Here is a 23,037-nt window from a genome sequence, read left to right on the forward strand (position 1 = left end):
AGAGAATCATTTACACAACCAGTGTTCAGTGATCGCACACTTTACTTATGTGGAACTCAAATAGATTCAATAACTCAATCTACGTTTTGGAAGTCCCTAGTGGCTGTCTTTCATCTGCTGGCAGGCGTCCGGATTTCAAAATGTAAACAGTACTGTTTCTCTCAAACAGCACTGTTTTAACTTGCATAGCTACAGGCACAGCATCTATGGTCAAAAATCACTTAATTAAGATGAAGTGATTTTGTTGGTTAGAGTGATCCTTTTTATATAAAAAAAAAAAAACATTATATGCTAGTCACATGAAAGGTCAAGAGAGCATATAATGTTTGGGGTAAAAGCACAGCATATTCACTCAAAGTGAAATAGCGTAGTTGAAGAGAATACTTTGAGGCTGGAACCTATTTAAAGGGGAACTGCATCTTCTCATGATTTGTATTTCATATTTACTCATCCCCTATATGTGACCATATACATTTTCTAAGCTTGCTTTTTTTGCTGTGTATTTGTGGCGAAGTGGTATAATTTTCCCATACACATTGCATCGTTTGTTAACATGGCCATTCCAGCACGCTTGCTGGTTGCATGGATTCCATAAATAAATACCATGCGCTAAACACTACCCAAGGTCAGCTTTGGTGTTTTCTTTTCTCATACACAGATTTAATTTAATTAAGTTGTGTAATGGAACACACATGCAGGGGAAGGGTTAATGACATGAATGGTTTTTACAACAATCCCAAGAGGGCAATTTGCTGAATCAGCTATCTTACATCAGACATGTTAAAAAAAACAAAACTGTGTTGACCAGATAGGCTGCTCTGGTTATCTTCATATACTAATCAGAGTGGTGGCATATGACTCATTCTCAGTCAACCAGAACCCCCTACCAGTCCTGGAGTGCCTATTCCTTGAATCTTGGTTTACATTAGGTATCAGGAGGGGGAAAAAACAACAGCTCAAGAAGGAAGACTTGGAGGGAGGCTACATCATAAATTGGTGTTTCTGGCTGTTAAGGAGAGGAGTCCAGCTGGCTTCAGTTAAGTGTCTTTCTTTGTGCCTGGAACAGTTTGGCCTATCAGATATACTGTATATCTCTCCACTGTTAATGTTGCCTTCTGGGTGCTGACATAAACCTTTTGCACATGGTTTCAAAAGTGCTTATTCATCAGATCTGGGCTGTCAATCCTTCAAATCTCAGAGTTTCCTTTCTATCAAATTATGATTGAGCAACCAGGAGAAAAAGTCAAGTAAATGCAGATGTTTACTGCTTAAGCACTCAAGAAATCATTTAAAGTGTTCAAGGTTACCACATCATAGCTACATAATGTAATATTGTTTAAAAAAAACAACAATTATTAGACAAGAATTGTGTGTGGAATAAGATTCACATAAGGGTCCTTACTAAAACTATTACAAAATATACATAACTTTTAAATAAGTGTGTATGGAATTTTTATGGATAGAAGGTAATATGTTTCTCTGAATGGAACGGATATTATTGTACATGCTACTAAATTAAAATTAAATTAAAGACATGCAAAAATGAAATCCAGAAATAGGCACAACAGAATGTACATTGGGCAGGCAATGGCAACGTATTTTTATAGTATTGTATGACTAACAGGAGTGTGGACATTTAAAAAAAAAAAAAAAAAAAAATTCACTTGTCCAAAGAACTAAAGTTGTAGCCAATCTACTTGTCTGCCATGACAATCTACATGGCCGGACTAAAATAGTTTAAAATAAAAAGATTGGGGCCACTGCCAAAAGCCCTGGGCACGTAGGCATTCATAATGAAAGGAAAAATGGAGGCAAAAATAATGAGTAAAAATTTGCTAACTGCTAAAGTCACAACATGGCTATTTCTGCCACAGTTTTGCCATTTGAATTTATTTTAGCAAAAATTCAGAGTCTTGTGAATTACCCAGAGTATGTTATTCTCTACCCTCCCATAGTCTCCCCCCTTTTTAACAGTGTGTGCTGACTGTGTGTGGTGTGTGGTAATTGCTTGCTGTGTGTCATGTATGTGCAGTGATTTCTGGCTGTATGTCAAGTGAATGTGCAGTGTGTACTGGCTCTCTCTCATGTGCATGCGGAGAGTACTGACTGCATTGTGTGTGTGTGCTAGCTGCATGTCATGTGTGGTGTGTCCTGGCTTTATGTGATGATGATGATGATAAGAGTGTGTGTGTGTGTGTGTGTCAGGGAGGGAGTGGGGTTGTCCTCGCTTTATGTGATGTGTGTGTCGTGTGTGATGGCTGCATTTGATGTGTATGCGTGGTGTGTGGTGTGTGCTGGCTGCATGTGTATGTATGTGGTTATGAACACACTGACCCCCCCACAAAGACATTACCCATACAACAAACACACTGACCCATACACACACTACACATTCTCTGACACGCATCACAGTTTAGTATCAGCTGATGTTCAGCCTGTCCTATGCTCACTCTGCCGTATATATATATATATATATATATATATATATATATATATATATATTTATTATATATGAGTGATATGACGTCATGCTGAATTTCGGCAGCCATTAGTACTGAGCATTGTGTAGAGGGGTCGGCTGCGGCTACTCCTCAAACCTCCGTGCGAGCTGCAGCTCACCCCAGTCACAGCATCAAAGGACACCTGGCAGAGATACAGTCCCTCCTGAGCTCTAACTAACCCCCAAGGCAGCCCTACCACTTACCTAAAGGCAGGGTTGAAAGAATAAAAAAAGATCTTCCTGCCTGGCGCCCAGGACTGCAAGTACCAGGCATCGGGCAATATAAATTCCACATCCCTGGACAATATATAAAATATAATAGTAAGTGAACTGTGATGTAATTCCAGTAAAATACAAGTTTAGCAGGCTAAGATTGCCACAAGGCATATGTATGTATATGTGTTTGTAGTATCAGTTAGTTAATTACACGTAGCTAAGATACTGTTATCACTGTACTGACCAGGTGCAGGAATGTAAGAACTGGAATTACGCGTCCCTCTCCTTTGTATCAGATGAGCCACGTGGTTAGACCGGATGGATGAGTTTAGACTCTATTTATTAAATAGGTTAAGGGTATGTGTGGGTGTAGTTAATTGTGGGAGGAGCTACAGTGCTATATAAGGAATGTACTCTATGTATTCAGTACTCAGACTTTGCTGTATTTTGGTGACGCTAGTCCCTCTGAGTCCCGATCGGTGATCCAATAAAGAATCTCTTCCTTCCTGAAGAAACCTGTGTCCATCTCTCTGTGCTTGGCTTCCGTCAGTTTCTCCGGTATCATTTGGTGCATTGGCCGGGAAGCTCATCGTTCAACGGTAGCTGAGAGGCAGAGGCGTGAGACGGTCTATCTTTGCCCACGTTCTCTACGGCTGCACCCCTGAACTTCTGCGTGGACCTCCCTTCGTCTCGGCGCCACTGGTCTGTTGTCCAGGAGATCATCGGCCTCTACGTGAGAAGTGCTGGGGTGTCCCCGTCGATGAGTGTGAACTCAGGTTCAGGAACGAGGAGGTAAGACAACTGCTGTTTTAGACGGCAGGACCCACTAGGGGTATACCGATTGTGCGGTAGGCCCAAAGGGGTTTTGAATCAGTGTATCTGCCCCCTCTGTCGGAGGGAAGGAGCGAAGGCGCACCGCTCGATCGAACGCTCTTTAGTCAGACCGTTTGATTTGGTTAGTCAGGCGGGGTCCTGGTGTAAATAGCCCTAGCCGGACACCGGTGTCTTGTCTAGACTAGCGTTCTAGGGTGTATATTACGTTCGCTAGGTCGGAGGGACCGGGAGACTAAGCGGCGCCTGTGTAAATTCGGTTCGCTAGTTCTCATCCTATCTGGGCTAAGTGGGAAGGCGTGTAAATTTGGAACCCACTAGACTTTTGATAGTGCGACTAAGAGGCGCCTGTGTAAATTCGGTTCTCTAGCTCGCTATATATGTGGTGATTGGGCAGTGTGGCTAACCAAAACGGGTGTATATAGTTTTAGGTAGTCCATTCAAGGTACTGGCCAATAGTTTAGTTGGGAATTGTAAATGTGTTAACGATTGTTTTAGTAAAGTGTATATCTTGTTAGATAGCGCGAGCTCAGCCGTCTAGCGAGAGTGTTAATAGTGTGTTGCTGTATTATAGTGCACGGTACCATAACCCTGTATATTTACTGACATTATATAATAAGTACTAATCATTGTCGTCCATTGCATGTTTAACACCATAACCACTAATAATTGTATTGTGACCTTAACTTGTGCTTTGACCTATGCTAACCGTACTGTAACCGCTATTTGTAAAAGACGATGTTACTGGGGTGTGTTATAGACGGGTAATTCGTATATAGAGAATTATAGCGTGGGTGACTGTATAGTTACGCCAAAGGGCATAATATTGATTATATAGTGACTGGTGTAACAGCTGTGTGTGTACGGGAATTCCCTGAGTGTTTATTGTTATTGTGTACGTTTCACTTGGTAACCGTACCACGTGGTGCTGTTGCCAGAGGAAACGGGTGTGACTGTTGAATAGTACGCGTGTATAGTATTCGTTGTCGACGACGTTCCATTGTTAAGTATGGGTGCGTCGCAGTCAACGATTCCGGATCCCTTAGGATGTATGGTTAAGAATTTTAAAAAGGGATTCAAAGTTTGTGATTTTGGGGTAAAGATGTCTCCTGTACGTTTGGTCACTTTGTGTACTAGGGAGTGGCCTACTTTGGTTGCGGCATGGCCGCCACGTGGCAGTTTGGATCCAACTCTGGTACAGCGCTTACACGTGGCTGTATCGGGTAGGCCTGAACTTTACGGCCAGTTTCCTTATATTGACTGTTGGAGACAGGCCGTAAATGACTCGCCAAAATGGCTCCAGACATGCCACGAGGAGCAGTGTCGCCTCATGGTAGCTAGGACTTGCTCGTCCACTAGGACTGGTGTTAGGCCCATTTTGGACACGCCCCCTGAGTCCGAGATCCCTTTGCCGCCCCCTTACTTTCCGTTAAGAAGAAGTGACGCAAACGCAGGAAGTCCTGCACCCTTCCCCTCATTACCCTCATCCACTTCCGCTTCCTCCTCCAGTACAGGATCCACCCCCCCTCGTACTAAATCTCCCCTTCCGGAACCAGAATCCACCCCCATTAGAAACGAATATCCTGATTTGGCGCCACTTCAGACTTCCGGTCAAGCTTCATCTAGCTCGGCTCGAAGTGTTTTATTTACGACCTTTTCCCAAAACCGACCTCCCACATCCCCATACCCTATCTCTCCCCGACCGGAACCCATGACTGACGCCTCTCTACGTAGCCCCATCCAAACCCGACAGTTGACTGGTGCCCAACAATTAAAGCACTATCAGATGCCTCTTCGTCTGAATCCCGGGTCAGCTTATATCGATGCCGCAGGTCAAATGGCACACGCTGACCCAGTCTTCGTATATGTCCCATTTACCACAACCGATCTTTTAAACTGGAAGACCCATAATTCCTCGTATACTGAGAAACCACAAGCTATGACTGATCTGTTCACCTCAATAGTACAGACGCATAATCCGACATGGGCTGATTGCCAGCAGTTACTAATGACTTTATTTAACAATGAGGAAAGGACAAGAATAAATCAAGCAGCCATTAAAGCATTAGAGGATAGAGCCCGTGCTTTGAACCAAGCCAATCCAGCAGCATGGGCCGCGACACACTATCCCAACACCGATCCCGATTGGAACGTAAATGGTGCTGATATGGTTCAACTCAGAGCCTATAGAGACGCTATAATTGCTGGCATGAAAGCCGGAGGAAAGAAAGCCATTAACATGTCGAAGACAGTTGAGGTGATCCAGAAAAGCGATGAAGCGCCCAGTGTCTTTTATGACCGATTATTGGAGGCATACCGCTTGTATACCCCCTTTAATCCGGAAGACGCAGACAATTCCCGAATGGTTAACTCCGCCTTTGTCAGCCAAGCATACGGAGATATTAAGCGCAAGCTACAAAAGTTAGAAGGGTTTGCAGGTATGTCCATCACCCAACTAATGGAGGTAGCAAATAAGGTCTATATGAACAGGGATACAGAAAGTAAGAAAGAGGAAGAGCGCAAGATGCGTAAAAAGGCTGATATGCTAGCGGTAGCGATCGCAGGCGTAGATAAACGGGGCCCAGATAGAGGCAATAATAGATGGAGTAGGGAGCCTTTGAGTAGGGATCAATGCGCGTATTGCAAGGAAGAAGGGCATTGGAGGAACGAATGTCCGCAAAGAGAGCAGTACGAGAGAGACCAACCCAGGGCAGGCTACGGAAACTTTAGAGGTAGAGCGAGAGGTAGAGGAGGCCCCGGAGGGAGTAATGGTTATAGAGGGAGTAATGGGAACAGAGGAAGTGTTAGGGAAGACAGGTATATTCCAGCAGCGCAAAGGTCCCGCGATAGAGAAGGTAGGGACTTTGTAGGATTGGCTGACACTGTCATGGAGGACTATTGATACCGACCGGGCTCCATCCCCCTTGGTCGAGCGGAGCCTATGGTCGATGTATCAATAGGGGGGAAAAGGAGTGCGTTCATGATCGACACTGGTGCTGAACATTCAGTGGTGACTAATCTAGTTGCTCCTCCATCTGGAAGGACTATTACTGTGATAGGAGCAACTGGAAGAAGTGCTGAAAAACCGGTTCTTAAAAGTCGACTCTGTACATTGGGAGGCCACGTAGTAAAACACCAATTCCTTTATATGCCTGAATGTCCAGTCCAATTGCTGGGACGTGATATGCTATCAAAATTACAAGCGCAGATTACGTTCCTACCAAATGGAACAACATCCTTAAAGTTTAATGGACCTTCAGGTATTATGACTTTATCCGTACCAAAGGAAGAAGAGTGGCGACTTTATACAGTGTTGACTAGCCAAAACCCTAGGAGTGATGAGACATTGTTTAACATACCAGGAGTTTGGGCAGAGAACAACCCACCAGGACTGGCCCGCAATATTCCACCAATAAAAATTGAACTGAAACATGGGGTTTATCCAGTGAGCCTAAGACAATATCACATTCCGCAGAAGGCTAAGAAGAACATCCAATCCTATCTGGATAAGTTCATACGGTATGGTATCCTAAAATTCTGTACTTCCCCCTGGAACACCCCATTGCTGCCTGTTCAAAAGCCCGGTACAGATGAGTATCGACCTGTACAGGACTTAAGAGCAGTCAATGATGCGGTTGTTAGCATACATCCAGTTGTACCCAATCCATATAACCTGCTTGCTTTAATTCCGGGCGGGGCTACTTACTTCACAGTCTTAGATCTCAAAGATGCCTTCTTTTGCCTCCGAATTGCCGCAGAAAGCCAATGTATTTTCGCTTTCCAATGGGAGAACGCTGTAACGGGCTCAAAACGCCAAATGACTTGGACAAGACTGCCCCAAGGGTTTAAAAATTCACCTACCCTATTTGGTTCAGCTCTAAGTCAAGATCTACTGGATTTCGAGTCTATCCCAGGAGAATGTGTATTGTTACAATATGTAGATGACTTGTTGATAGCAGCAGTTACAAAAGAAAAATGTCAGCAAGCAACGCACGATCTACTACATATTCTCTGGAAGGCAGGATACAAGGTGTCCAGGAAGAAGGCTCAGTTGTGTTTGCCAACTGTCAAGTATCTGGGATTCCATATCTCTGAAGGTCAAAGGATTATGGGGCCAGAGAGAAAAGAAACTGTCTGCCAAATACCAATACCCAAGAATAGAAGACAAGTGCGAGAATTCTTGGGGGCAGCAGGCTTCTGTAGGATATGGATTCCCAGCTATGCGATACTGGCAAAACCTCTGTACGCAGCCATCAAAGGTACAGAGCACGACCCCTTCTTATGGACCCAAGAACAGCAAACGGCATTTGAAGATGTGAAGAAGGCTTTGATGAGTGCCCCAGCATTAGGTCTACCTGATCACACACGACCATTCTACTTATATGTACACGAGCAAAGAAGAATGGCTGTGGGAGTATTGACACAGTACTTGGGATCATGGCAAAGACCTGTTGCCTACATGTCTAAGCAACTGGATGCAGTGGCCAGCGGACTTCCACCTTGTCTAAGAGCCGTAGCTGCAGCCGCCCTGCTAGTAGCTGAAGCCGATAAACTCACTCTGGGTCAAGAACTTTATGTACGAGTCCCACATGCAGTACAGACGTTGTTGGATTACAAAGGAAATCATTGGTTTAGTAACAGCCGTATGACCAAGTATCAAGCAATGTTGTGTGAAAACCCAAGAGTGCATTTAGAGACTGTAAACACCTTAAATCCAGCTACCCTTTTGCCGCAACCTACTGAAAGTCAACATGATTGTTTGGAAGTAATGGATGAAGTATTTTCAAGTAGACCAGATCTTCGTGATTTTCCCATCCAGAACCCCGATGTTCAATATTACACCGACGGCAGTAGTTATGTGAAAGAAGGGATCCGCTATGCAGGATATGCAGTGACAACAATAGACAAGGTGATAGAAGCTCGGCCACTGGCGAAAGGAACATCAGCACAAAAGGCAGAATTAATAGCACTAACACGAGCGTTACAATTGGCTGAAGGTTTAAGAGTAAATATCTATACGGACTCTAAGTGTGCGTTTTTAACCACTCATGCCCACGGAGCTTTGTATAAAGAAAGAGGACTACTGAATTCAGAAGGCAAAGAAATCAAGTACGCAGCTGAAATCCTACAACTATTGGAAGCAGTGTGGGAGCCGAAAGAAGTCGGTATCATACATTGTCGAGCGCATCTGAGAGGAGATGGTGATGTAACCAAGGGAAATCGGATGGCAGATAGTGCAGCTAAGCGTGCTGCTGAATCAGGAAGACAGGAGTATGTGGGGCATATAGCTGCTCTTATACCAACTCCACTGTCCCAATGGACTCCAGTTTATACAGCTCAAGAAGAGGAGTGGTTAAAGACTGAACCGGGAAAGTATTTGGAGAACAAGTGGTATCAGCTAGAAGATGGAAGAATAGTCATACCAGCATCACTAGCGGTAGAAATTGTCCAAAATTATCACAACGGGACACATTCTGGGAGAGACAGTACTGAAGAATCTCTCAGGAAACATTTCTACATACCAAGATTGTCCAACTTGACTCAGGCCATTGTACGCAGATGTGTAACGTGTGCTAAGAATAATGCAAGACAAGGACCAGTAAAGCCACCAGGAGTCCAGTTTATGGGGGGACTCCCCATGTCCGATCTACAAATAGACTTTACAGTAATGCCTAAATCGGGTGGACATCGTTACCTGTTGGTAATTGTGTGCACCTATTCAGGCTGGGTAGAAGCATGTCCTACTCGTACAGAGAAAGCAGGAGAAGTTGTAAGATTCCTGCTACGAGAAATAATACCCCGATATGGACTACCCTGTTCTATAGGATCGGACAATGGTCCAGCTTTTGTTCATCAGTGCCTACAACAACTGACTCATATGCTTGGTATAAAGTGGAGGCTTCATACTGCATATAGACCCCAGAGTTCTGGTAAGGTAGAGAGAATGAATAGAACTATAAAGAACCAGTTGGCTAAAATGTGTCAGGAAACCCAACTTAAGTGGAACGTTCTCTTACCCATAGCTTTATTGCGAATCCGCAGTACCCCTACCAGAAGGATGGGCCTCTCTCCTTTTGAAATCATGTATGGGCGACCACCTCCCGTACTTGGTAACTTAAGGGGGGACTTGAGTCAGTTGGGAGAAGGAATTACCCGGCAGCAGGTTGTAGAGTTGGGTAAGACTATGGAGGGGGTACAGAAATGGGTACAAGATAGATTACCTGTGAATATTTATCCCCCTGTTCATAGTTATCATCCAGGAGACCAAGTGTGGATTAAAGAGTGGAATAATGTACCGTTAGGGCCCAAGTGGAGAGGTCCTTATGTTGTTCTTTTGTCTACCCCTACAGCGATAAAAGTAGCCGAAGTAACTCCGTGGATACATCACTCCAGGGTTAAACCAGCAGCAGTCGATTCTTGGCAAATTACAGCAGATCCAGAGAATCCCTGCAAGATCCGGTTGAAACGCACTACTCAGTCGGAGTAACGAGGAATTATTGTGGATTACAAATTTTATTGTTACAGGTGTGAGTGAGAAGGCCATAATAAAGCCTGTCCGCTTACCAACACATAGTGTATAAGCCAGGAAAGTCTCGAAGGGACACCTGTGAAGACGAGCAGAACTCCATTCCCTGCAGCCCTCACATCCTGGAAGCTGAGGTTCCATCGCACGGACGAAGACTGAGGATGACGGCGAAAGATGTGCTTTTGATTGTGTTTATTTATATGTGTTTTTATATTCAGGAAGGTAGAGGTACCGACACTCCTAGCTGTGAGGTATGCATTAAGACTACGAGAACAGGTAACCATATTTCCCAAACCCTAATTTGGCATTCACAATACGAATGTAAAGGAGAGGTATCAAGATGTAGATACCTAAATATAGACTATAGTGTGTGCCATTTAGGAGTAGGAGAACCTAAGTGCTTCAGTCCAGAGTATCAACCTCGTACAATTTGGTTGACTCTCAGGAATGGAGATCCTCAGGGGACCCTAATTAATAAGACGGTGTTAGAATCCGTACATTCTTCGGGTGTTCTGCTATTTGATGCATGTAAGGCGATATCAAGTGGTAGAAAACCGTGGAATGTATGTGGGGATCTTAGATGGGAGAGGACGTATGGGTCTAATGATAAATATATTTGTCCCAGTAGTAAAAATAAATATGTGAGTCCTAGATGCCCAAATAAAGACTATAACTTTTGTCCATATTGGTCTTGTGTGGGGTGGGCGACTTGGGGACAGACAGTAGATAAAGACATGATAGTGACTAAGTTGCCGACTAGCCCTTATTGTAAGTCTATGGAATGCAACCCAGTCCATATACTTATTAATAACCCCGACAAGTTCCTAGATAAGTATGGAAATTTATTTGGGTTTCAGATATACGGGACGGGTTTAGATCCTGGGACATTATTGTTTATAGGAATAGAGACTGATACGGTATCCTCCCAGACTCATCAAGTATACCATTCCTTTTATGAAGAGATGAGTATAGATAATAAGATCCCCCATAACGCTAAAAACCTGTTCATTGACCTAGCTGAAAGTATTGCCGGTAGTCTTAATGTTACCAACTGCTATGTGTGTGGAGGTACTAACATGGGAGACCAATGGCCTTGGGAAGCAAAGGAGGTAATGTCCGGTTCTGAGGCAGTTGACCAACTAATATCTACACAAGCCGATTATCATTTGAGTGTTAGAGGTAAATCTGAGTGGAGATTAAAGACCTCCATCATAGGTTATGTTTGCATAGCAAGGAAAGGAATAATGTATAATACTTCTGTAGGAGAATTAACTTGTCTAGGGCAAAAAGCTTATGATGATGATACTAAAAATACAACTTGGTGGTCGGCTTCAAATGTCTCAGAACCATCTAACCCGTTTGCTAGATATGCCAGTTTAAAGGATGTGTGGTTTGATTTATCCATCACATCTACCTGGAGAGCCCCAGCAAATTTGTACTGGATCTGTGGTAAGAAAGCCTATTCGGAGTTGCCACAGGACTGGGAAGGGGCATGTGTGTTGGGTATGCTCAAACCATCCTTCTTCTTGTTACCGATTGAAACAGGTGAGACTTTAGGTGTTAAAGTGTATGATGTGAATCATAGGAAGAAAAGGGGACCCTTAGAGATAGGCACCTGGGAAGATAATGAATGGCCTCCCCAGCGTATCATAGATTATTATGGGCCAGCCACGTGGGCAGAAGATGGTACCTTTGGTTATAGAACCCCAATTTATATGCTCAACCGTATTATAAGATTACAGGCGGTGGTTGAGATTATTACTAATGAGACCTCACAAGCACTCAATCTTCTAGCGAAGCATAATACCAGGATGAGGACAGCAGTGTACCAAAATAGATTAGCCTTGGATTACCTTTTGGCAGTAGAGGGAGGTGTATGTGGGAAGTTTAACCTGAGCAATTGCTGTCTTCAAATAGATGACGAAGGGCAAGCAATAGCTGAGCTTACTAGCCATATGGTTAAACTAGTGCATGTGCCTACTCAGGTATGGAAAGGGTACAATCCAAGTAGTTGGTTTGGTAGCTGGTATGAGTGGTTTGGAGGGCTTAAGGCAGTGGTAGGTGGAGTCCTACTGATTTTACTGTTGTGTCTACTCCTACCGTGTCTTATACCCTTAGTAGTTAGGTCTGTGCAAAGCCTGATAGGAAGTATAGCAGAGAGGAAGGCTGCTGCACAGATAATGGCGATATATAAGTATAAGGCTCTAGATCAAGGAGAACCAATGCAGGAAGATGAGTGTTAAAAGATTCACATCATAAGATAAGTCTGGTCTGGTTCATGGTAACCTGAGGTATATGCAAACCAAGGTTAAGTGATGCCTCAAGTAATTGTGAAATATCAGAGGCATCAAAGGGGGGAATGTGATGTAATTCCAGTAAAATACAAGTTTAGCAGGCTAAGATTGCCACAAGGCATATGTATGTATATGTGTTTGTAGTATCAGTTAGTTAATTACACGTAGCTAAGATACTGTTATCACTGTACTGACCAGGTGCAGGAATGTAAGAACTGGAATTACGCGTCCCTCTCCTTTGTATCAGATGAGCCACGTGGTTAGACCGGATGGATGAGTTTAGACTCTATTTATTAAATAGGTTAAGGGTATGTGTGGGTGTAGTTAATTGTGGGAGGAGCTACAGTGCTATATAAGGAATGTACTCTATGTATTCAGTACTCAGACTTTGCTGTATTTTGGTGACGCTAGTCCCTCTGAGTCCCGATCGGTGATCCAATAAAGAATCTCTTCCTTCCTGAAGAAACCTGTGTCCATCTCTCTGTGCTTGGCTTCCGTCAGTTTCTCCGGTATCAGAACCTGTAGTAAAAAAACAGACAAAACAAAAAACACTCCAGACCCCTGAAGCACCTTAGCTTGCTGAAATACTTAAAGTGTGAAAAGTGTGTCTTCTTTTTCACTGAACAAGAAGTGCAGAATTTGGCACTTTTATAAATAAATCTTGTTACATCCCCCTGGCTTTCAAGCAAAAAACAGGCCCAACTGCTTCCTGGTTTGTTAGTTCAGTGAAGTTAAACTCAAGAGGCAGAAACTGCTAAGAGCACCTGCCTTGCCAAGATTTCTCATTGCGTTGCATTGGGAGTCTGTGATTGGACAGCCACAAAAAGTCTGGGCAGGGGAAGAAGGGGGGCCTTGCAGAGGCTTCAGACAAGAGAACTACAGCTTTTGCAGGCTATTTTAACACCAGTTAAAAAAGGCATACTTAAATGCACACATGTTTTCCTTCCGGGTATTGCTACTAAACAGTGACTACTAAACAGTTAATTTTATTTTTTGATTTTTATTTGGGCAGTGAGTGTCCTGTTAAGATGCAAAATACAGCATTTTTTTAAATTAAATAAATATAAAACATTTCAAGCAAAAATACAGCTATTTTGAGATCTTATATTTTAAGATATAGAAAAAGACTGTTGCACAAGTCTATAAAAGGTATTTTTCCACCTCTCTCCCAACTATACTGAATATCTCATAAACCTCACAGACCCAACCCTCTACCCATATACAGGCTTTGCAGAATAGCTTGTCCCAGGGTAGTTATCGCCAACTTTCTTTCAGAGGAGTGGCTCCAACTGCTAGTCAGTTTGACTGATATTTTGACTCACACCTTTATGGATAGATTTCACTATTTCCAACTGACTAGCTTTTTATCTACCCCTATCCCTGCTGTCACCCAGGCAAGAGATTACCCCCCCACCTTTGTAAAATTATCACCCCAGATTTTCAGATTACTTCAGGCACCAAATCCCAACAATAAACACCTAGGAGTGGACTGTGGTCCTAGCATGCTCCTTACAAACAAAGTATGGTCTAAGATTTCTTTAAACTCTCATAAGACCTGCACTCACATTGCTGTACAAGAGGTAATCTATAAACAATCCTAAAGCAGGTTGGCAAATTAAGGCTGCAGAGTGGTCAGCACTTCAGAAACTATCTACTATCCACTCAGATCCATAGAGTGGAAATAATTACTTGTTCCCCCCTTAACGTACCACAGAAGCCATGGAGATGCTGCACCCTTGGAGGGCAAATTTAGAACATTTAGAACTATACCGCGAGTAGGGGCATGTCTAGTAAACAGCGAGCAGCCTGTGGCTGCTCACTGTTTAAAAAAAAAACTACTAACCACCCCCCCCCCCCTTCCACGGGTGGGTGGGGGCCCCCTAAATAACAATTAGGGGGGGACCTATTGTCCTCCCCCACCGCCCCTACCTATCTATTGTCCTCCCCTCCCCCTGCGCGGTGGGTGGGGGTTATAAATCACAATTGGGGGGGACCTATTGTCCACCCCCCGCGGCGGGTGGGGGCCCTAAATAAGGATAAGGGGGGTGGACCTACTGGTCTCCCCCCTGGCCCCCACCCCTGAGCATTGGGTGGGGGCCCTATATAAGAATGGTGGGGCGGGTACCTACTGTCCTCCCCCCTGGCCCCCACCCCTGAGTGGCGGGTGGGGGCCCTAAATAAAAATCCCCCCCCCCCCAATCAAGGTGACTAGGGGTCCCAAGCCCCTAGTCACCCCCCACCCAAATAAAACTATCCCCTAACTACCCCCCCACCCTACAAAATAGTGAGGGGGAATAAAATAACTAACCTGTAAACAAAAATTAAACGTCTTTTTTCTAAAATCTTAATTTTTTAGCCCCAAAAAAGGCCAAATAAAAAGCCATCATACCCGTCGAATTTAAAATAAAATAAAAAACCCGAGCGCAAAAAAAAATCCAGACGAAAAATCCATCTTCACCCATGGAGGGCTCCGCGCAGACTGAGATCTGCAGGGCGGGGGAAGGCTTACAAAGATTGGTTGGTTTAAGCCAATCAGAGTGCTCTTTGTCATTTTACACACCATGGGAAAATTCCAAAGAACTTTCCCACGCTGTGTAAAATGACACAGAGCACTCTGATTGGGTGGCTTGAAATCCATCCAATCACAGTGCTCTGTGTCATTTTACACAGCGTGGGAAAGTTCTATGGAACTTTCCCACGCTGTGTAAAATGACACAGAGCACTCTGATTGGGTGGCTTGAAATCCATCCAATCACAGTGCTCTGTATCATTTTACACAGCGTGGGAAAGTTCTTTGGAATTATCAATGATTTCCTATGGGGAATTGAGCGACGCTGGAGGTCCTCACACAGCGTGAGGACGTCCAGCGACGCTCTAGCACAGAAAACCTGTGCTATAGAGCAGGAAGTTCCCTCTAGTGGCTGTCTAATAGACAGCCACTAGGGGAGGACTTAACCCTGCAAGGTAATTATTGAAGTTTATAAAAAACTGCAATAATTACACTTGCAGGGTTAAGGGTAGTGGGAGTTGGCACCCAGACCACTCCAATGGGCAGAAGTGGTCTGGGTGCCTACAGTGTCCCTTTAAATTCTGTATAGGTTTGTATACGTAATGAGCAAAATTATTACCCGACGGACGGTCTTAATACAAAATGCTAAGGCAGAGATGCATTACCTTGACAATGCAAGTGTTTGTGAAATACATTTCCTTTAGGTTTCCTAAACACACATGTTTTAGGTTGACAAAACATCATGAAAAAATGTTTTCTATAAATTTCAACAGAGCCAAGCTTACCAATCACTGAGTCAAGGTTTCCGCATACATTACTTAAGGGTGGCCAAGGTGTACACCCCCAGTTGCGGTAGAACCACAACTACCAAAATGTTTTCCCAATGTTAAAACTGGCTAGGTGCAATGGGAATTGTAGTTCTAGATCACCTGTTAGGTCTACCCGTTGCAAATCTCAGACATTATTGATTGCCAGGAACTACTGTCTGCAACCCGGGTGGTTATATACTGAACTGTGAAAAATATATATATAAAAAAAAAATGACAACACAGAGAGAAAACTCCATTGTTATTCTAAGAATAGTTCATACCAGGGGTGGCAAATAGGTAGATATCCCAACATTGCAGAACTACCTCTTATTGCAGTGAACTATTTAAAATTTTGTTTAAATGAGCTTTAAAAAAAAAAAAAAAAAAACACTTGCGGAAAATTCATGCACAGTGGTGTGAAAACGTCTCCCCTCCTAAGGTTGCCTAATATCATTCCCAATGAAAGTCGATCAATCTGCATTACTGAAAAAGGTTATTATTTGCTTTTTAAATGTATTAACATATTTATTAACTAAAAAATGTGGTCTTTGAAATCTTTAGGGCATAAAGTGCAGAGAATAGGATTTGATAATAATAGAGAAACCATATTTATCACAGAAAAAGGAGCCTGTATTCTCAGGAGCACGTTTGCCTTGTCTGAGGAGATAATGATTTAATGGCCGAAAAGTAATGACTCTGCCAGAGGGCTTGGCTGGGCCCCTCAAGTCAGACAATGTCATTTATCTCCTCTCATTGCATACTCTGATTTGGGAATATGGGAAAAACAGGGGAGGATAGTATATACTACTTCAAACAGACCTCAGCCCAATAGATTTTAAAATGCTAATATTTAGGTAATTTAGCCTGTAATTTCAAACTGTCATAGTGCACACTCAGGATAGTAAACTTTTTACCACATTTGAAAATATACGGACCTTTATGTGGCCTCAGACCAATTCATATAAGATTGATGCAAATAAAAACTTGAGCTGCATTGCCTGGGAGCTAAATGAAAACGTGAAGATGGAAAAATTAAAAGTGTTTGTAGCTACTGCTGAGTCAGCACACTCTGCTTGGCTTTGGCTCTAGTAACCTTGAATCAACCTTCATCCCTGAACAGCCTCCTGCTGCTTACTAAATGTAATTTGGATTTAACGATGAACCTAAGTACAGTAATATTTATATTTGTAATATATCTGCAAATAAAACAAAAGTAAATATGGACACAAATAGATCGCCAAGTAGAAGGACTAGAGGAATGGTTGCTAAGGTGATTAATTCTAAGTCCCTTGCACAGTGCTCTGAAATATATACTGGTACTGTATATATGTATATATATATAATAATGATTAAATGTAAAGTGATACTATAGCTCTGTGGAATATGCTGGCACTATAAAAGTATAATTAATGGCAAGTACAGTGCACAGCGCCACAAAATATGTTGGAGCTATTAAAATGACAATGATTAATTGTAACTCCGCTACACAGCATTTTGGGTTGTTGGCTCTATGAGTCTATGTAAATAATAATAAGCTAATTTGACCAGAGTTCTCATCACCTCTTTGTATGTTCTGTCTCAAATATTCATACAGTATCTTGACCCTTAAGAAAAATAATCACCAAACCACATCAACTCTTACATCAGTATCACTAAAGCTACTCTAATCTAGAGGCTAAAGAAGAAAAACCTTTAACTCAGGTTTAGCTAACATAGGACAACATAAATAGTGAAGTTAAAATAAATGTATAAAACATATGCAACTTGAATTCCCCCCCCCCTCAATTTATTGTTACATTTATATTGTATTTTATAGTAGGGTCAGTGGCGTACTAAGGGGGTGCGGTCCACTCCGGGTGCCACTCACTAGGGGGGTGCCATGACCAGGGCGGCCTTAGGATGTGTGAGCTTTGCAAGAGGGACAGGTTGCTATGACAGCCGCACAGCTCACACACGCAGGGACAGGCAGCCCAGAACTTCAAAACCACCACATGTAAGAAAAATGGGGGCGGGGCTAATCGGCAGCTGAACCAAACAGGCAGCAGGGGTGGAGCTAAACAGGGCCTCCACCCGCTGCTGTTACTGCTGCACATCAAGGAAAAGCAAGGGACTGAATCCACTCCTCCTCCAGCCCAAGCTGACTGTAAGCAATCAAAAGAGAGAGAGAGAGTGCCTTCCTGTAAATGTGTCTGTGAGACTGCCTGTGAATATGTGTGTGTGTGTGTGAGAGAGAGAGAGAGAGAGACGGTCTGCCTGTGACTGTCTGCCTGTGAGTTTGTGTGTGTGACTGTCCGCCTGTGACTGTGTGTGTGTGAATTCCTGCATGTAAATGTTTGTGTGTGTGGGACTGTCTGCCTGTGACTATGCGAGTGTGAATGCCTGCCTGTAAATGTGTGTGTGTGTGTGTGTGTGGGTGTGGGGGGACTGTCTGCGTGTGAATGCCTGCCTGTAAATGTCTGTGTGTGTCTGTCCGCCTGTGACTGTGTGTGTGTGACTATCTGCCTGTGATTGTGTGCTTGTGTGTGTGCGTGAGAGACTGTCTTCCTGTGACTGTGTGCTTGTGTGACTGCCTGCCTGTGACTGTGTGTGTGTGTGTGTGTGTGACACTGTCTGCCTGTAAATGTATGTGTGACTGTCTGCCTGTAAATGTATGTGTGACTGTTGCCTGTAATGGTGTGCGACTGTCTGCCTGTAACTATATGCCTGGGACTGGACTCTGAAGGAATTCTATTGTAAGGGGCTGAGCAGGGGCTTAAGAGGGAGAGGCAGTTTCTTTTTGGGAAGGGGGGTGCAAGGGTTTGTAGACAGGGGACAGGGATTTTGTATAACGGGGACTGAACAGGGGATTTGTGGAAGGGAGGTGCAGAGATTTTGTAGAACTGGGACAGGACATGCATTTTATAGAACGGCGGGCAGGACATTTTAAAAATATTGTGGGTGTTTTTTACATTTTCAAGAGAGGGGGAAGTATGCCAAACACAGGATCTGCCCCGGGTGTCAAATGCTCTGGAGTAGGGTTCTGCTATACTTTGTTAAAAATAAATAAAACAAGATGAGAATAGTGACCATACGTTTATTATAGGTCTGACTTCAAATGTGTGCACTGTATCATATTTTTTTAATATATATCCCAGTTCATTTTCGGTATGCCATTTTAGGAAGAAGTGATTTATACTAATGCAGAACTGTCACAATTGAAATTTAAATAATGCTACATGGTAAATTGTAATTTAATAATTAAAACATACTCAAAATAAAAACAATGGAAAAGATATAAGATGGTGGCTTTCACAAACATTTCCGGTCAATCAAAATGAGAACCATGCGATTTGTGCATCAATGGAAGACATAGGACACTAGGGTCTTTTGCCAAAAAAAATAGATAAGGTTTACTATAAAATAAGGTAAAGCTTCCAGGGACAGATATCCAATATACACTGGTTCACAAAGTTCCTGTATTACAGATTGGAAGAAATCCTGAATCAGGTATCCTCCATTAGGAAGGAACTTTGAGGAATACATTTGGAAAAAAGTGAAAAGAGTCTGCAGGCGTGAGAGAGTTGACATATCAACCATTTCTTTTTGAATATGCATCTACTGTGACCTAAAAGGTCAGCCAGTGTAATGTATATTCCAATTAAAAACAAACCAACAAACACCACCACCCTTGACACTGGTGTAGTTTTATTTAGAGTATTTTGTCCAGCAGAGGGAGTGTGAATCTTACAGGAAATAGAAATAAACTAATATACTCCACTATCTAAAGTTGAGCCTCTGAAGAAAACTAAATTATAAAATGTGGGCACTTCAGGCTGGAACTGGCCACCCTTCATCAATGAATTAGTGATATGTTTGCATTTTCTCTCGTTGGCAGCTTATGGGCTGACCATTAGCTGAGGTTTCTTAGTCAATCCTGTTCCAATCCTCACATTGCTTTTAATTGAAGAGCTATGGATATCTCATAACCCCCACATCAGTCGCTAGTAGTCCAACTACTCAAAGCTATTAGAAGCAACAGTATGCAGCTGCATACATATTTTTTCATGAATTAACAGTAATTGCAGTCAAATATGTGCGTGGTTGCTATACATACCCTTTCACACAAATCTGTGAGAGAGACTATTAGTTTATTAGGGTACTGTAATAACAGAGGTAAGCATACCAGAGCTGAGGCAGAGATTTTATGTAATGTTATATAGAAGTAATGGTGCACACTTATGTGAACACGTTACCCTGCCATGGCTTGCAGACAGTACGATACAATGCTAAGAATGATATAGTGCTGCCTAAAAGAAAAAATGTGCCAAATGTTCTACCTATTGTAACATGATATTGTCTGGTGATAAATCACAATAATACCCATGAAATTGATTTTTTTGTTTTGCAGGATAACTTGGCTGGTTTCCTCATACAAGCACTGTTAGAGCATTTACTTCTTGACTTACTGCTGATATCAAAGGTTTGGCGAATGAACTAAGCAGGACAGGAAAGGGCTCTAGACCATCTCGAAAGCTTTGGAATTGCGCATTATGTGGCAGCTGGGTTCCTCACTGAACTCATCTTCATCTTATCAATGCGGAGAGCATCAAAGACAAGTCACACAGGCTACAGGACGGAGCCAACATCTATATGGCATTTCTACCACAACTCCACATAGTACCATTAACGATAGGTAAAACGAATATCTAATTCATATTCGTCTTTAAACGAATTGTTTTGACTTGACTGATTCTTCTTAACATATATGGATCTCTTCTTGCTGTTATATCAGTTAAAAAGCAAACGGTCACCATTTTTTATTATTGTTTAAAATGAAAGATTGCATGTGATACACTTTCTGTATGAACTACCTTGCAGTGAATACTGGTCAGTTAATAACTTTTCATTGAATCTCCTGGCTTAACCTTGTTCTGTGAGGGCAGTCACTAGCATTTATTGAAGTGGTTACATTGTATGGATTCTGTCCCTGCACACTCATCTTTTAAAACGACCATGCTTTTTAAATAGATTGCAGATTGACGAGTGCCACAAGTCCACCCCTGGATTCTGACATTGTTAGAGGAAGCTTTACTTCCTCATTTCATAACCAAAACATTTGTACTGCTAAATCAGCTTTTACATTACCAGGAGCAGTGCTGTACATGCCAATGCACACAGCTCTATTCCCCTATTCCCAGGCTGGCTCCGAGTGCTGTTCACCTATGTGCTGGGGCAGCTTGCTTGTAAAAAATATCTAACTGATTAAATAGCATACGTGAGCAGCACTATTAGCTACCTAATAATACAATAAATTAATTTGTTTTATTGCCCATTTAGTTTTTTTTACCTAAGGTTCCACTGCCATGAATTCTAACAGAAAAGAGTCGTATTTTGCAACCAGAAAACGTGTATAATATCTAGCAAATGTGTGTTAATGTTGTAGATTATTTCTATAGTTTAAAAAGGAGCAGTTCTGCTCTGGCTTGAAGCAGATTTATTTCTGCTAAAGCAGTTTAGATACTCCTACAAGTAATTGTTGGCAAACCTGTGCTGCAAAAGGAAAATGGTGCGAAATGTTAGCAAATCAACTCCATTGTAGAGTTGCTATTTATATTTTAACATGGCAAATGCTCTTTAAGTATAATGAGCTATATAAAAAAAAAAACAAAAAAAAAAAAAACGATGGGAACAAGGGGAAAAAAAATAAAAATATATTGTTATCTGTCATCTCACAACCAAGTCAGCATCTTCACACTGCTGTAACTGGCAGGTCTGTGCATAAAACATTGCTTACCCCAGTTTTATCACAAAGTCGCAATGTATGGAAAGATCCCACAGCAAACAGTTCTCCATCAGGTGCCCATGAAACTGCAGTTATCGGATATTCATGTGGAGCAGAGCTGTATAAAGGGAGCCCATAGCTGTCCCACACCTTCATATAAAATAAAATAAAAAGATTTATTTCCAATTACCATATTATGCTTAGCGATTATGCTAACATATTGAGATGGGTAGACACACTAATGAAATAGATCAACTGAATTCAAGAGAGACGTTTGACAACAAAGGTTTTATAACACATAATATCCTGAATTCATCTGTTACTTCTAAATAGGAGGATGTAAGTAAGAAAAAAAAAACAAAAAAACAACAGATTCCATGATGGGGACATACTTAATAAAAGTAAGCACTTTAAATGTAGGAACAAAAAAAAGTGGAATTGAATATATTAACCCTGCAATGTAAAACATTGATGTTTCCTAGAAACTAGAATGTTTATATTGCAGAGTTAAGACTATACCAGACAGCCACTAGAAGCGCTTCCTGCAGTTTCACAGATTTTGACTCCATGAAACAATGCTGGGTGTCCTCTCGCTTTTCATGAGGACCTCCAATGTCTTGAAAAACCCCATAGGAAAACACTGAGTCAATGCTTTCCAACGTGAAAAGCTTAATGCGTGCATGGGGCTGACCGCGCAATTCGCTTTAGTTTTCTCCTCAGCGCTGACATTTAAAGAAGCTGGAATTGTGTAAGTGTTTTAAAGTGTTTCTAAACCTTTAACTGCCATAGGTTGGGGGGGGGGGGGGTGGGCGCCCGTGATTGAGGGGGGGCGCCTGTGATTAAGGGGGCACCCGTGATTGAGGGGCGCAGAGGGACACCGTAGTGTTAGGAATGCAGCTTTGTATACCTAACACTATAGTGTTCCTTTAAATAAGGATCTCTCCTGCCTTGTAGTTTTTATGAGTCTAAAACATTTACACCTTTATTAACATTTAAAATTTTATGTGGAACACTCCGATTAATAAATCAGTTTTGTACTATAAAAGTACCAAGTGACTTAGCTTATCTATCGCATTACAAGCTGTCAGTGCAATAGAGGATTGTTCATTTTAATGAAGCTGAAACTAAATTTAAGATAAGTATCTAATCTCTTAAGAATTTGTTAGTATTACAAACTTTAAGCTCACTGCTGCATGGTATGAAACATAATATGATAATTTATTTTCCTTTTTTTTTAAAAAGGTTCTGTACTCTTATCAGGAGCTAACAGGATGCAGCTGGGAAATCCTACATCTTTTCTCTCTGGTTTCATGCATGGAGCCTTCTTGAGGTGGAACAATTGCAACTTAAAGGGACACTCCACTTTAGCTTGCTGAATTGCGTTATGTGTGAAGAGTGTGTCTGCTTTTTTTCATTTTACACAAAGTGCAGATGTCAATAGAAATTGTCACTTTTATAAACTAACCTTGCAAGCGTTTTGTAGATATACCCACAAAAAAATGCATAATTAAATGCATGCATGTTTTCATTTGAGAGTATATGTACTATTTAATTTTTGTATTTGTGCACCGTCCCTTTAAATTTCCACCGC

General features: G+C 42.2%; 1 protein-coding gene across 1 annotated transcript in view; it reads right to left on the minus strand.

Moving 5' to 3' along the window:
* The window catches only part of IFT80 (intraflagellar transport 80), a 113,457-nt gene that overhangs the window by 60,668 nt on the left and 29,752 nt on the right, over positions 1-23,037 (minus strand). Inside the window, exon 7 of the mRNA XM_063442606.1 lies at positions 21,459-21,596. Coding sequence (XP_063298676.1) covers positions 21,459-21,596 — 138 coding nt within the window. The remainder of the gene's footprint in view (positions 1-21,458; positions 21,597-23,037) is intronic.

The sequence above is a fragment of the Pelobates fuscus genome, chromosome 2 (genome assembly GCF_036172605.1).
Source record: "Pelobates fuscus isolate aPelFus1 chromosome 2, aPelFus1.pri, whole genome shotgun sequence".
NCBI lineage: Eukaryota > Metazoa > Chordata > Amphibia > Anura > Pelobatidae > Pelobates > Pelobates fuscus.